At 43.5% G+C, this 13,747-nt stretch overlaps 1 protein-coding gene across 1 annotated transcript; it reads left to right on the forward strand.

Annotated features, from left to right (window-relative positions):
- Positions 1-410: 410 nt before the first annotated feature.
- On the forward strand, positions 411-2,772 carry TAL2 (TAL bHLH transcription factor 2). Its single transcript, XM_062513680.1, has 2 exons — positions 411-436; positions 2,409-2,772. The coding sequence occupies exon 2, from the start codon at positions 2,419-2,421 to the stop codon at positions 2,770-2,772; it is 354 nt and encodes a 117-aa protein (XP_062369664.1). The 5' UTR covers positions 411-436; positions 2,409-2,418.
- The last annotated feature ends 10,975 nt before the right edge of the window (positions 2,773-13,747 follow it).

Consider the following 13,747-nt stretch of genomic DNA (forward strand, 5'->3'; position numbering starts at 1 on the left):
ATTTGTCACTGAGATGTAAACTATTTGTCACTGAGATGTAAACAGGTACTCAGCAAACACCCTCATGGCAGAATTACAGTGCAGAGCCCTGAAGACCTGGCAAAATACAGTCCAGTTAACCCATCAGAAGAAAAAAGGAAGCCCAAATAACTTCCCCTGTGTTACAAAAAATAGCTACCTTTGAACAGATAAAATAAAAAAAAAAATCAAACAACAACATAAACACTAAAACAGAAGACAGAGAAAGAAGCAGGTGGCATTCTGCATTTCACATGGATCTGAGCAGCTGCTTGGAAGAACAAATCTGTAAAGGCAAAATTTTTGCCTTGGGCAGTGAAAACATTGCAGCAGAGAGAAGCACTGGAAGACAGTGTTTAAATCTGTACCACTGATGTGGGAGTGTTCTTGCCAGAAAGGTATATGCAACATGTTTGAGGTAGGTGCAAAGCACCAAGCAGATTTATTCCCACAGCACAAACCAAACAATATACATGGAGCAGGAGAACAATTTTTAAAAATAAACAAAAAAAGAGATATAGTCCCCGTTTGGATCAAGCAGTGATTCTTAATGTAAGTCTACAAAAGACAAGAAAAACACAGCAACCTCAAATATAAGGGTTTGTTTTTTAAAGGAGCCTTTCATGAAGCAAGGCCATTTTGATGAGACAATTTTATCTTCCCCTAAAGGTATGACAGTAATTTCAGACTTCTAACAAAATAGAAATGTATTAGCAGTGCAAAGGCCACTGTCAAGAAGAGAGAGTGAGATGGTGTCACTTGAGACCGTCTCAAGTGAGATGGTGTCAAGCACGACCATTTACAGTGTATAGGGTTGTTCTCTACTGGCTGCATCCCTGACCAGAGGTCTCTGAACACAGCTGTGACAGGATTTATAGTGCTGCAGCTGTGTTCCCCTGGCAGCTGGTAATCCCTACTGGACTGGAACTCGAAGGAACTGGGCAGGAACTTCCCTGCCTTGGCTCCCTGACAGGGCATCCCAATTAAACTGTGATTCACATATGTGTTTCTTTATTCCCTTGGACTTTCACCATGTATTTTGGTGAACCCCAAGTGTCTTACATGGTGTAAGGCTGCTTCAGATGGAAACAGGATCACAGTGGTCCTGTCATCCCAGGGTTTCCTCTTCCTGGAGATGAAGGATGCTATTCCCTCTGCTCCCCACTCCTCTTTACAGGACTACAGTAAAGAAGGGTTTGCCAATGAGTATAAAAAGCTGAGGTTTTCACATGCATAAGAGGGTAAGTGGAAACATTTGTCCTTTAATCTCTTGGCTGTGGGTAGCTCTTCCCTGCTCCAAATGTCTGTGTGCCATTGGCATAAAGAGCTGCTTCAGAAATGGAGTCTGTCCCTTCCAGGGCTGTGGGAGAGAAGGGAAGACAATTTCCCATGGTGGGGGAAGAAGGGTTAGGGCAACACAAATAACTTTTGGCAGCCTTTCTGGGAAATGACATTTAAAATCACCCTTTGCTTCAGTACTCTTCTTTGCCAGGTCTATTCTGGGCACAGGGCTCCCTTTGCTTGGCTCTGTGAGGGTGGACAGGGAACAACTGGGGAGAGGTTTTGTCTGGGATGCCAGCATGTTTTGTCAGAATCACAGTTTCCCTCATGCACTTATGGCACTTGTGGCTTGGCATTTCTCAGAGGCTAAAGCAGAAGCCAGACTGAAAAGTGTCTGATACCAGCAGCGAGCAGCCACTGTGGGCTGGGCAGGGAACCAGACTGGGGCAGCCCTGAAGAAATAACCACAGTCACACATGTCTGTGGTGTTGGCTGACTGCTCACTGAAGGTCCATGGTGAAGTCCACCTGGCTTAGTTTCAGCCAGGAATCACCAAGCTTGGGGCTGCTGGGTGCAGATTCCAGGGAGGTGTGAAATGAGGCTGGGGAAATGTGGATGTGTTCGGCACTGGATTTGCCTGTTTTCTCCCATAATAAGTGTCTGTGTGGCTCCCATGCAGCCTGGTGGGATGACAGATGCATTGTCTGTTGGGATTTCTGTTGCAGGGGAATTCTGAGGAGACTGGAGAAGTTTGGCTTGTAGTAGCACTAAATGCTTGTATAAGGAAATTAAACTCCTTTACCTCCTTTGTGAAGTTCTTACTGAAATCTGGAATCCGGTTGCATCTCTAATTCTGATCATGACCTTGGAGTGAATGTGCGAAGGATGTGCAGGACAAGAGCATCAGCCAGAGAGGATAAAAATTAGAAGCACCACCATTCTGTGCTTGCCACTGGCCCAGAGGTTACAGTGCCCCTAAAAAAGCAGCCTGTGTGATAGCCAGGGATATTGTGCATTCACTCACCATTTCCTTTGCTTTACAGCACTTTAAGAATGACAAGGAAGATCTTTACCAACACCATTCACTCACCATTTCCTTTGCTTTACAGCACTTTAAGAATGACAAGGAAGATCTTTACCAACACCAGGGAGAGGTGGAGGCAGCAAAATGTCAACAGTGCCTTTGCCAAGCTAAGGAAGCTCATTCCCACCCACCCACCAGACAAAAAACTGAGCAAGAACGAGACACTCCGGTTGGCCATGAGATACATCAACTTCCTCGTCAAGGTCCTGGGAGAGCCAGGCCTGCAGCAGACAGCAGTGGCAGCTCGAGGCAGCATCCTGGGATTCTTCCAGCAAGCCCCACACTTGCAGAGCATGGAAAAGCTGACACTGATTGAAAACTGTGGTGTCCCCTGTCCTGGCATGAGCAGCAATATAGTAGAGTGTTGGTCAGAGGCATCATGTCCCTAGCAGACAATGAGATATGCAGTTTTGGTATTAGTGTGATAGTCCCACTCTCCTGGCAGAATCTGTGGGTTGCTCTTCCATGTATTGTGATTATTGATTCATATTTATTGCTATTTAATTTGCATTTTTATTTAATAGGATAGGAAATCCTTGGTCATGCAAAAACCTGGAAGTCTAGACGGAGCACTTGTGGTCTCTGGGAGCTTGGAAGGACTTGTTGCTGTCATGGCAGAGCCCAAACCAGAAGAGTCTTCTGGCTGGATCTCCTCCATAAATCAGGCCATATAAATTCCTTCAGTGTTTCTGACAGGGAAAGAGATTATTCTCCCATGCTATTTCAAGGAAACACTATTGAGATGAAGAATTATGACAGCATAATTCTTAAGACACAGAATTTGTCCACAACAGACATCTGGCCTCGGTTTTGAGAGATGTGATATTTGACAGAGTCCTCCATGAGGAGGACTAGGGGCTAATTGCGCTCACTCTTGAACTTGAACTTGTGAATCTTATTTCTAGCTTGATGCCTTTTTTTTTTTTTTTAATTTAGGTCTTAGCCCTTGAACCTGGCTATATCTTTCTTCATCAGACTGGAGGGATCCCTTATGTCAGAGCAAAGCACATTAAAGAAAATTAAATGTTAGGTTAAAGCAAAAAGTGCCAATTTAAAATGACAAAATACATAGTCTTAGATGACTTTCAGTGGGTTCAATAGGCAAAGTAAATCTCCTCCATAGCAGCAACAGTGTGCATGTGAAGGAAGATGGTCAGCTATGTCCCAGCTATGCCTTAAAAGTCCATCAAAGAGGTTGGTGACTCAATGCCTTTGTTCTTCTATAGCAGCTGTAGCAATGGGGGAGGTCCACTTTGGGAGGGAGGTCCCAGGACAAAGACGTCAGTAATGTACTGTGAAAACCTTCGTGGACACAACCATGTCTATGGTTGTGCACGCACACTTCACTGCCTGCCCTTAAACCCCCTGCTTTCAGCTGTTCTAGCTGAGGTTCTCCCACCTGGATACTACCCCAAATGGGCCAATGGAGCAAGGACAAAGAAACTGGGGTAAATACCTTCCACTTGTGAGTCACTTTCCGGTAGGAAAAGCACCAGCTATCATGCTGTAGGGGTTTCCATGACAAACTGCAGTAAAAGAGGTTTCATGAAAGTGTCCCCAAAAATCCAATTTAATTTTCCTGAGTTATAACCTGTGCCAGCCAAGGCCTGGTCTGCTCATGTGACATACGAGCAGCCCAGAACAGCAGAGAAAATGACACCAGGTTTAAGTAGAATGGCTTTCTGGCGAGATCCTTCTCCCACTGACACAAGTGCCCCTTGATTTCCATGTGGACCAAGGTACATGTCAAGGCTTAGAAAAGACAATTGTTCATGACTGGTGAAGAAAAGTAGCTCCTGTAGGCCAAGGCATGTCCCTGGGCTGTTTCTATTTGTTCATGAGACAAAGAGGTGCTTTCAGAAAGCAGAACTAGGGTTTGTGCATGCAGCATGTACAGCCTTTCTGCGTGAGGGGATTTGGCACCTGAAGCTGAGCTGCCTTTCAAAGCCTCATCGAGCACCAGGTGCACCAAAGAAGCCAGGGCTGGCTCCTGCTGTGGGAATGTTGAGCTGTTCTCAGCACTGACAAAAGCCAAGGTCTGACAAGAACACAGCTCACCCCATCCGGTGCTGTAAGGTACAGGCATGCCAGCGGACAGATTTTGACCAAAAGAAAGAAAGAAAAAAGAAAGAAGGAAAGAAAAAAAAAGCTGAAAGGGTTGGTTTCTTTTCTGAACACTGCTAATAGTTTGCTTACCTCTGGGTTTGTGAGCTGTTAGGATGGCCCTGGAGAGCAGCTGAGTGGAAAGGCACCGAGAGTCCTTTGCATGTTTCAGTTCATTTCTCCCCACCTCTTCCCACCTTACTGTGACTAGGTGGAGCCACAGCCTCTTCTGCATGGCACCTCAAAGGTAATGAGCCACATCCTTCTCCCAGCTTTCCACTGGCTTGCTGGAGTTGCAGCAGGACAAATTAGTCCAAGTAAATCAGAGCACTTCCTGCTGAGGTGTGGTGGTGCTATTGGGTCTATCAGTCACTTGCTATCCCAGGGAGCACCAAGGCAAGGAAAAACATCTTGTGAGCAGCTGTCATACTGGGAAGGGGAAAGAAAACCTGGAAATTTTGTAACATAACATGCTTGTTGTATTTTCTATGCTAAAAACCTTCCCTACTTGTTACTGCTTCTGTTCATATCACCGTTTTCTTTGATCTCCTTTCAGTTTAGGGGCTCCCTACTGTCACATTCAGCAAGCATTTCCCTAGATCTCTCTACCAAAGATTTCTTTTTTTTGGTCAAGTTTCTCTGTGTTTTGGGGATTTCTTATCTGTGTCATCATGAACAAATACAATGCAACTAATAACACTTTGTGGTATATGATGTTATTTAACACCTAATATATTCCAAATAAATTATTTAAGAAACTAATCTTTGTTGCTCTAAACTTTTCTAAAAATTCATTTTACATTTGCATACCACTTGGTAGAGGATCCCAAAGACCTTAGGATATAATTTCCAGCCTAGGATTTTTCTACTGTCTTTTATGCAAGAGTCTTGGTGGTAGAAACAATATTATTAGATGATGAATAATGACAGGAATTCTTTGCTTATTACAATTTCTTACACTTTTAGTACATATTGTACTTCTATCTATGTGCTAAGAAGACTTTGACTAGCCCTTGAAAAAGACAAATAACTAAAATTTCATTGTGTAATGTTGTTATTTATCTCTTCCAAACATTCACAATTCTCTAATCAACTTAATTTTAAAAAGCAAAAGACACTCTATAGAATTAATTTGGAGTCCATTGTCATCTGGAGATGTTCAGATAGGTACAGCCTAAAGATTCAAGCAGGAGTCCAAGTTCAGATATAAAAATTAATTCAGAGTTGAGGGGAGTTTAGGCTGTAAAGCTGTCCTTTCTGGTTAACAATCCAATCTCCAACCGAAGCTGAGGCAGGGAGAGGAAGCATTAGGGTGACAGATGCATAAGTTGTGAGGAAGAGATGGGAAATCACTGGATCACAGGGACAGTTTCAGTTTCATGCTTGATTGGGTCTCTTACATCCCTGAGAGTGCTCTATAAACACCAAGAGGAATTTCTGCACAAAATGTGTGTCAGGAAAGCATTGTCTCAGGGAATTATATATAAAGCTCACTAAATCAGCAAATGTGAGGTTCAAAATGTACCTAGGTGTGATGTCCAGCATGTATTTATACTCAGCAAGGCAATGTCACCTTAGAGAGAGTCCTCTGCTTCCAGCAAGTGATGCCAAATTAGTTTGTATGCTGAGGATCATGTGGCAATCCCTCCTCTGGAAGTGGGCATGGTACAGCCATGCCAACACAGTGCTGTGAGATAGTGGGACCTGTGCCATGGAGGCGTACCAAGTTATTTGGAGTTGGCTGAAAATGTCCCAGATATGTTTGTTGCAGTGGCAAAACCTTAGTACAAATGACAAAAATACCCTAGTCCTAAGGACCCTACTGTCGCCTAGTTGTAAACAGCAGTGCTGAATAGAGTTGTATGAACAGCATTTTCTTTACTTTTAATTTTTTTTTTTTTGTCTGTGAAGCTATGGCTGTCAATATTGCAAGGAAGACCAGCTAAGGCAGTATTTTCTAGAAGCATCTTGGTACAAAAACGAGTGCTGGAAATTTAAGAGTCATGCTCTGCTCCAACCCATGAAGCAGACCTGAACAGAGGGTGTGAGGTGTACTCCTGTGAATTGGTGATGCAGAAACCTCAGTGAGACACTCCTTCACTTGGAATTTCTAATAGGATCAGTGGAAGAATACAACTCCACATTTCAGCTCACCTGAGGATTACTTTCTCCAGAGGCAGGAAAGAAGTTCTGCCACTGTTCACCTGTCACAAAGCCTAAGGGAACTGACGCCCATAACGTCCACTTTCTCAGTATCCCTGTTGTGGCTGTCCAATGTAATTGAAGTTGGACATTTGGACTGGTTAAGGAAAGAAGTAAGTTGCAAATGTATTTTGAAAGCGTGCTGTAGGTCTTGTGCACAAATCCCAGTGATGGACAGCCTGTGGTTAGAGGAAGGGCAGGTCTGCAGTCTGGGTTTTGGCTTGAGATTCTGGGGATTCAAATCTTGGTGCATGTGAACATGCTGTGCCTGGCACTGGACAATGCACAGTGAGATCCCACATGAGTGTGGTGCCTCATGGTTTCTGGAGTATTGCACATGCTGATGAAGACTTTGTGGTGAGGAATGTATTTGGCAGTCTTGTTTGCTGTTCCTAGTTTAGACAAGGGGGAGGCAGGTACAATGATCATCACAGAGAGGGACTCAGCCTTCTTGGGACAAACACATTAAATGGCAAAGCAGAGTTGTTTTAGGACACTAAGATCAATCCTACCACCTTGTTCTAAATAAAAAATAAAGGTGCAGTACCAGTGTGTTTCACAGGTATATGATTAATGAACCATTTAGCAACTTAGCCCCTAGTATCTAACCAGTTCCCACAAATTTCTCTGCAGCTAGGGAATGATATGCAGTGACCATGGCTAAAGTAGTGTGAGCAAGGCAGATCTGACTTTTGTTCTTTGAAGGCTGGGTGATGAAAGAAGGTGGAGAGAATGGACGACTTAACTACTGACCTGTGGGGCAGGGGTCACTTGGGAGCCAATCTTAAATCTAAAGGTCATTGACGCAGTGACAGAGTCTAAATCCACCACTTTTCAAGGGTGTAATTGTATTTTTAATACAGCAGGTGCTGAGAGAATCACAGGGGGGAAGGTGGGTGGAAGAAGCAACTCAAAAAAGTACATGGGTTACAGAAGGCAGAGATTGCCCTGTGCCCAGTCAATACCTATATCTGGTTGAATTTATTCACTTTTGTTCTTTCTGTAAGCCATGGATAGAATTTTATTTGCCCTCTGATTTGGTCCAACTCTTCTCTGTAAGGAACAGTGCCTCATCCCATTGTATTCTCACTCCATTCCCTTTCCACATGCACACACAAACGGACATCCCATCCCTCTACATTTTGTTTTGCTGTCTTGGGTTGCAGACACAGCAGAGCCCCATGATAAGCTTCTTTTGGAGAAGCATTGAAACCCAGAAATAGAGGCAAAGAGCAGCCAGCCTTTCCTGCTGGGTACATTTGTCCTGCTGATTGTCAATGTCAAAAAACAGCACAGAAGAGGTTAAGGATGAGGAGAGGCAGGGAGAAGTCAGTAAGACTCCTGTGTATCGCAGCATGGACTGCACTGGGATTCAGGTGAAGTCTCTGAATTTATGCTGTCTAGCAATGCAGAGAGGTACTTACAAACAGAGGGTAGCAGAGGTTTCCCATGCATACACCTTTCTGCAGATGGCTAGGGGTGCAGCACCTTAAAGCTGGGGAAGGCCCCTCACTTTCTCTGAAATCCCCTACTCTACACCTTGAAAAACAGACTCTTAGGTAGCCTAAAACCTTAATGAAAAACTAAAGTATGACAGCCTGCAGTCAGCAAGTCTCCAGAGAGGCTTTCTGCTTCCAATCCTGTCTGTAGGCATTGATTAGCATTGATTTTCTCTTGGTGACTGTATTTGGCTAACACTGGCAGACAGCAGTGCTCAGTCCTGGAGCTGAGAAAGGCCAAGAGCAGACAATATTAACTCTGCCTTCAGATCACAGCAGAATTGCTGTGCTCTGATACATTGATTTACAACCAACCAGAACGAAGAATTCCCTCAGCTCAAGGATTCACAGCACTAAATTCCAGCTTTAAAAATCTTTGCACTTGCTGGAAAGACCTGAACTCTCCAGAGGAAACTGCAGTGCCTAAAAGCACGCTGAGTGGAGGCTATCAGACCTAGTTAACTACAGGATCTCTGACCAGCTGACCGTGACCTGAAATATTTTACTGCCTGTAGGTTAAAAGGTATTTCAGAAGGAAGAACCTAGTCCTGCTGAGAGGCTTTGCAGGGGTCTCTGTGGGAATGAATGGCAAAAAGTCAGCTGCCAGTTGAGAGCTCCCTACAGAGAGAGTGAGCTTGGCAGACTGGACTTGCCAAGAGCACTTGGTGCTGATACAGCCTGCTTGGGTGGGAAATATTCCCACCACTTGAAAGGGAATTGAAATAACTCAGTACTGAAGGGAGCTGCCTGCCTTGGCTCTTCCTCCTGAGCTATGCTGCAAACATTTTTCCCAAATTTTCAAGCATAGAAGTGTAGCCAGCTGCTGTCTGGTGAACAAGCCCAGACCACTGTGCTTGGCACAGGACAGCCCAATCTCAAAGGCCACATTTCTGCATAGATACATGAAATGTAAACAGGTGTACCCCAGCTCTCAGGTTTAGAACTGAGAAAGTCATGGCAGGAAATTGCAGCAGCACAGTTTTACCTGTCAAATTTGAATGGAATAGCTGAGCACATACAGTAAACACAAAAGCAATAGACATGTCTGTCTTTATATCTTTCTGTCTATCTATTACCTATTGTCTGTGTTACTTTTGTCACCTCCTTGAAATCCATTTAACTCCACTTTAGGTCACATGCAAACCAAAATACACAAATTTTGACTTTATAATCAAAACAATTATTCTTTCAGACCAAATAATAATTTAAGTGAAAAAAATGAAAACAAGTTATATTGACAGTGAAAGCATGGAGGATGTATTAACCATGCCTGACATAACCTGGATGGAACTACACTTGTTGTAGGGATATAGACTTCTCTATGACTCCTGTATATGTCAGCTGCAGAAAACAGAGTAGCATCACCTTCTTTCTCTTGCATCCAAAAGTAATTCAAACTGCCAGTTTGGTAATTCCGAAGTAGTGGCTCCTATTAAGCTCAAATAATTCCCAAAAGTACACGCTCCTGAACCAAAACAGACATACACTGATTATGTGTTTCTGATTATCAAATATGTTTCCTATTTCCCTCAACAGTACAGCTGTAAGTTGCTAAAGTATTTTTTAAATTCAAATAAGTGAAAATACTGCTAAAATAATAGTTTTAAAAAAAGTTACTCTGCTATTTATCACAACCTCATCAGTTAAATATTTCCAGCAGCTCTCTGTGTGGTGCTGTAAAGATAAATAAAACCAAATACAGTACTTCTTGAAAAATGGAGGTTCAAGTTAGGCAGGAGATGGTCATAAATACTGCCTCAAAGCTTGACTTACCCTGATATCTTTATTTCCTTTTATCCTGTCTCTCTGAAGTACAGAAAAACTCTAGGGCTGGGGCTGGGCTGTCTGTAAGACTCTTGATCTTGAGGGCTCAACTTGAAACATTTTAGAGTTGCCATGACTGCTTTTTGGGGCATTTTTCTTGTAATCTCTGTCCATGCATGCTTTTAAGATACATCAGAAAGACGAGGGTGACTGGTCAGACAATTCAGCTGGAAGAGCTGGTAGTGTAGAAGCAGCCTGAAGATATTTTTAAAAACAGGCACCTTCAAGTAATTTAATCTCATGTTCCTGAATACACAAGCATATAGAGCCCCTAGCTGCTTTTAAAACCTGTGGCTACAGATTTGAGCCTCGAGTCCTCTGGAAGCATTTGTCTCCCAGCATGGGCAGAAAGAAGAGAATTAGGGCAGGCACTAAGGCAATCAAGCAGATTGTTTACTACTCTTAGCAAGGCAAGTCCATCACAGAAAATGCCCAGGAACAGCCCCCCCCCCCCCCCCCCCTCCCCCCAGACACATACCCTGCCCCTAGACAGATGGCTTCTTTTTCCTACCACGTTTCTTATCAGTCTCCTGCAGAAACTCTAAATGTCTTATCTTGATAGGCCAGATTACCAAGATGATCTCCTCTCCATGATGAATAGAAATCAAACTGTTTTTCTCTGTCAGCAAAGCATACATTCCCAGACCAGATACTTAAATCAATAGAGCCTCTCCTCTCCTCTCCTCTCCTCTCCTCTCCTCTCCTCTCCTCTCCTCTCCTCTCCTCTCCTCTCCTCTCCTCTCCTCTCCTCTCCTCTCCTCTCCTCTCCTCTCCTCTCCTCTCCTCTCCTCTCCTCTCCTCTCCTCTCCTCTCCTCTCCTCTCCTCTCCTCTCCTCTCCTCTCCTCTCCTCTCCTCTCCTCTCCTCTCCTCTCCTCTCCTCTCCTCTCCTCTCCTCTCCGCATCCTTACCCTCCCCCTATTAATTCCTATGCTTTAATACCATCTAAGGGTCCTCAGTGAGAAGAGGATCTGCTTGCTATGCAGGTGCAAGTTTTCAGCACCACAGCACAACAGCAATACCACCCGCTCTGCCCTCCTCAGGGCTTCTCTTTGTGAGCCACTTTTTCTTTTCTTCCTTTTCAGCTCCGTGCTGAACAACCCCATGCAGATAATGAGATTATGCTAATTTGTACTTCATGAACCCAAAGTAAGGGGATCTGTGGAGGGTGAGCTGGGCCGGGGATAAGGGTGGTGAGGGCAGGAGAGAGGTTTGGGAGGGGGGTGCACAGACAATGGGTTCAAGTCAGTTAACAAAAAAAGCCGTCTGTATTGCCAAACAAAGCACACTCCGGGTAACCCCTTGCTGCTCTTGACAATTTAGAGTGTCCCAAACTGGCCTGCGCCACTGAGCAGAAAAGGGAACATGGAGAATGTACAATGATGGGGCACAATGAGGAGTCTGTGTCCTGTTGAATGTTGCTCTTTTTTTTCCTCCTTAACTAATCCTTCCCAGAATGTAGTAGTTGAAGTATGATCCACAAATTGTTTGTCAGGTGGTAGCTATGGCACTAGACAGCTTCTGAGCACACACACCCTCATCTGTCCAATTAGACTGACGATGCACTTGAAATTTGTTGGATAATGGGCAATGACTTTGCAGACACAACCTCGCAACTCTCGGCTTGGACTCGTCCCTCTGCAGGAGCTGACAGTCACAGGTTGGTTTCCCATCATAATTTGCTGCAGCTGGAATTGCTCAGGAACCAACCCTGAGAAAAAAATATATAAAGGGTATGGAAAAAAGTATTTTTCAAGATTAAAGCAATGCCAGAACTGTTTGCATTGGCAGGGAACTCCTGAGAACATCTGGTCTAGCCTCCTGTTCAAGCCATGTCACCTAGAGTTGTTTGCCCAGGACTGTGCCCAGTCAAGTATTTCCAATCTTTGCTATTGCAAGGGAAAATGTTAGAGGGAAGGAAGACAGTTGCTCTGCACTCCACCTTAAATACAACAGCTCCTCTTTCTCCCACAGGACAGACTATTTGTTCAGTTGTGCAGCCCTAAGCAGCACACCTCTGGACACCATTTTATGAAAGCAAATGGAGGAGGAAAAATTACTACCGTGAAGCTGTCATCTCTGGTCCAGCCTTGGGTTCAGTTGCATTTGCATTAGGGTATTACACGAAGTTTACCTGGTAGGGTAGAAAACATGACTTGCCAGCATTCCTCTTCTTTAGTTGAGATCTCATTTGCTGAATGTGTAGTGCATTACAAGGCATATATCATTACTTAACAAAATCAGTTCTAAATTACATTGTGAATTGAACAACTCAGCAAAGGAGCAGAAAAAGGTATCAGAAATGTAAGATTACCAGGTTAAAATCAAGTATAAAGAGTCATTCAAAATTGTCAGATGTTGATGGAAGAATCTACATTCACTGTGTGCATGGAAATGTGCCTAGCTTTTCTCTTTTCCTTGGGAAGCAGGGAAGTTTATCAGATGTGATCCAAACCAAAAAGCACTTTTATGATCTGTGTAACATTTCACATAAATAGATGTGACTAAAAAGCAACTTTAGATCTGAGACAATCAGCAATCCCAGATCCTATGCTCCCTGAATGCTAGATGCCTGGAGCTCTTGGAACACTTCAAATACACTCATATCAAATGAACTTTAACTTTAGAGACCTGGGGTTTTGCCCTGTTGATATACGTAACACAGAAAAGCCAGTGAATACAGCAGGACTTAATGCATGGGAGTAGTTTGAGGCCTGGTAATTTGCTCTGTTTCAGGTCTTCCTGTATGCTCTTCTTCCCTTCTACAGCAGCTCTTAGGTGAGACCAGACTGGTAAGGATTTGACAAAGTAGATAAATAGATTAAGTATCATAATCCTGAGGAGAAGGTCTTGTTCTGATCCCTTGTCTCGTGAGCTGAGGGATGACTTGCCAAAACCACTGCTTTTCTTACCTTTTTTTAAATAGAGATAGTGAGTCACAGCAGGGATGTTTATTTTGCTGTATATATACAGGGAGTTTAATGCAAAGGGAATTGGCCTCATTTGAAACTATACTGTGACATATGATGTTAATATGTAACAAGAATAAGTGAAGAATATATTGTTGTGACTGATTACAACATTGAAACTAGCTATGACTGTTATTAACGTGTTTTTCCAGAAAAAGAAAATCCTGACCAGCTGGACGAAGCAGGCTCACAACTGTTGCATTACCTACAGTGACGAAAGGCACAGTAGGTGTGCTGAGCACCCACTCCTGAGAATCATGTACCTACTGAGAGGACAGGGGGGCTGCTCAGGGTTTGTTGGAGCCGAACCACAAGTCAATACAATCAATAAAAACTCACCCAGGGGACATTACAGGACAGTGACAGTACAGTACTCCTGCATGCCATTGCTGATGGAAAGTCACAGCTGTGGGGAAAAGGTATCCTTTGAACCTTGGTTGGATCAACAGAAGGTTGGAGCTTGTCTTAGTCCCATCAACTAAGCAGCAAGTGATGTATCTAATGATGCAGTAGAGATATAAACAAGGTACTAAGAGTTAAAGTCCTTTCCATAAATCAGCTCCTTTCAAAAAGAATACTGTTAAGGAACAAGACATGCTAAGGAGAGGCCTAGCAGCCAAGATCCAAACTTTTGATAACCTGAATTCAGCTCTTTGTGAAGTCATGACTGAGTTTACCACTTCAATAAAGATACAAAATACTGGAGTATTTATTTTATAGACATACAAACTCTTTTTGTATACATCCACAGCCTGAAGCACACACTTTT

This window comes from Cinclus cinclus, chromosome Z, assembly GCF_963662255.1.
Source record: "Cinclus cinclus chromosome Z, bCinCin1.1, whole genome shotgun sequence".
Lineage (NCBI taxonomy): Eukaryota > Metazoa > Chordata > Aves > Passeriformes > Cinclidae > Cinclus > Cinclus cinclus.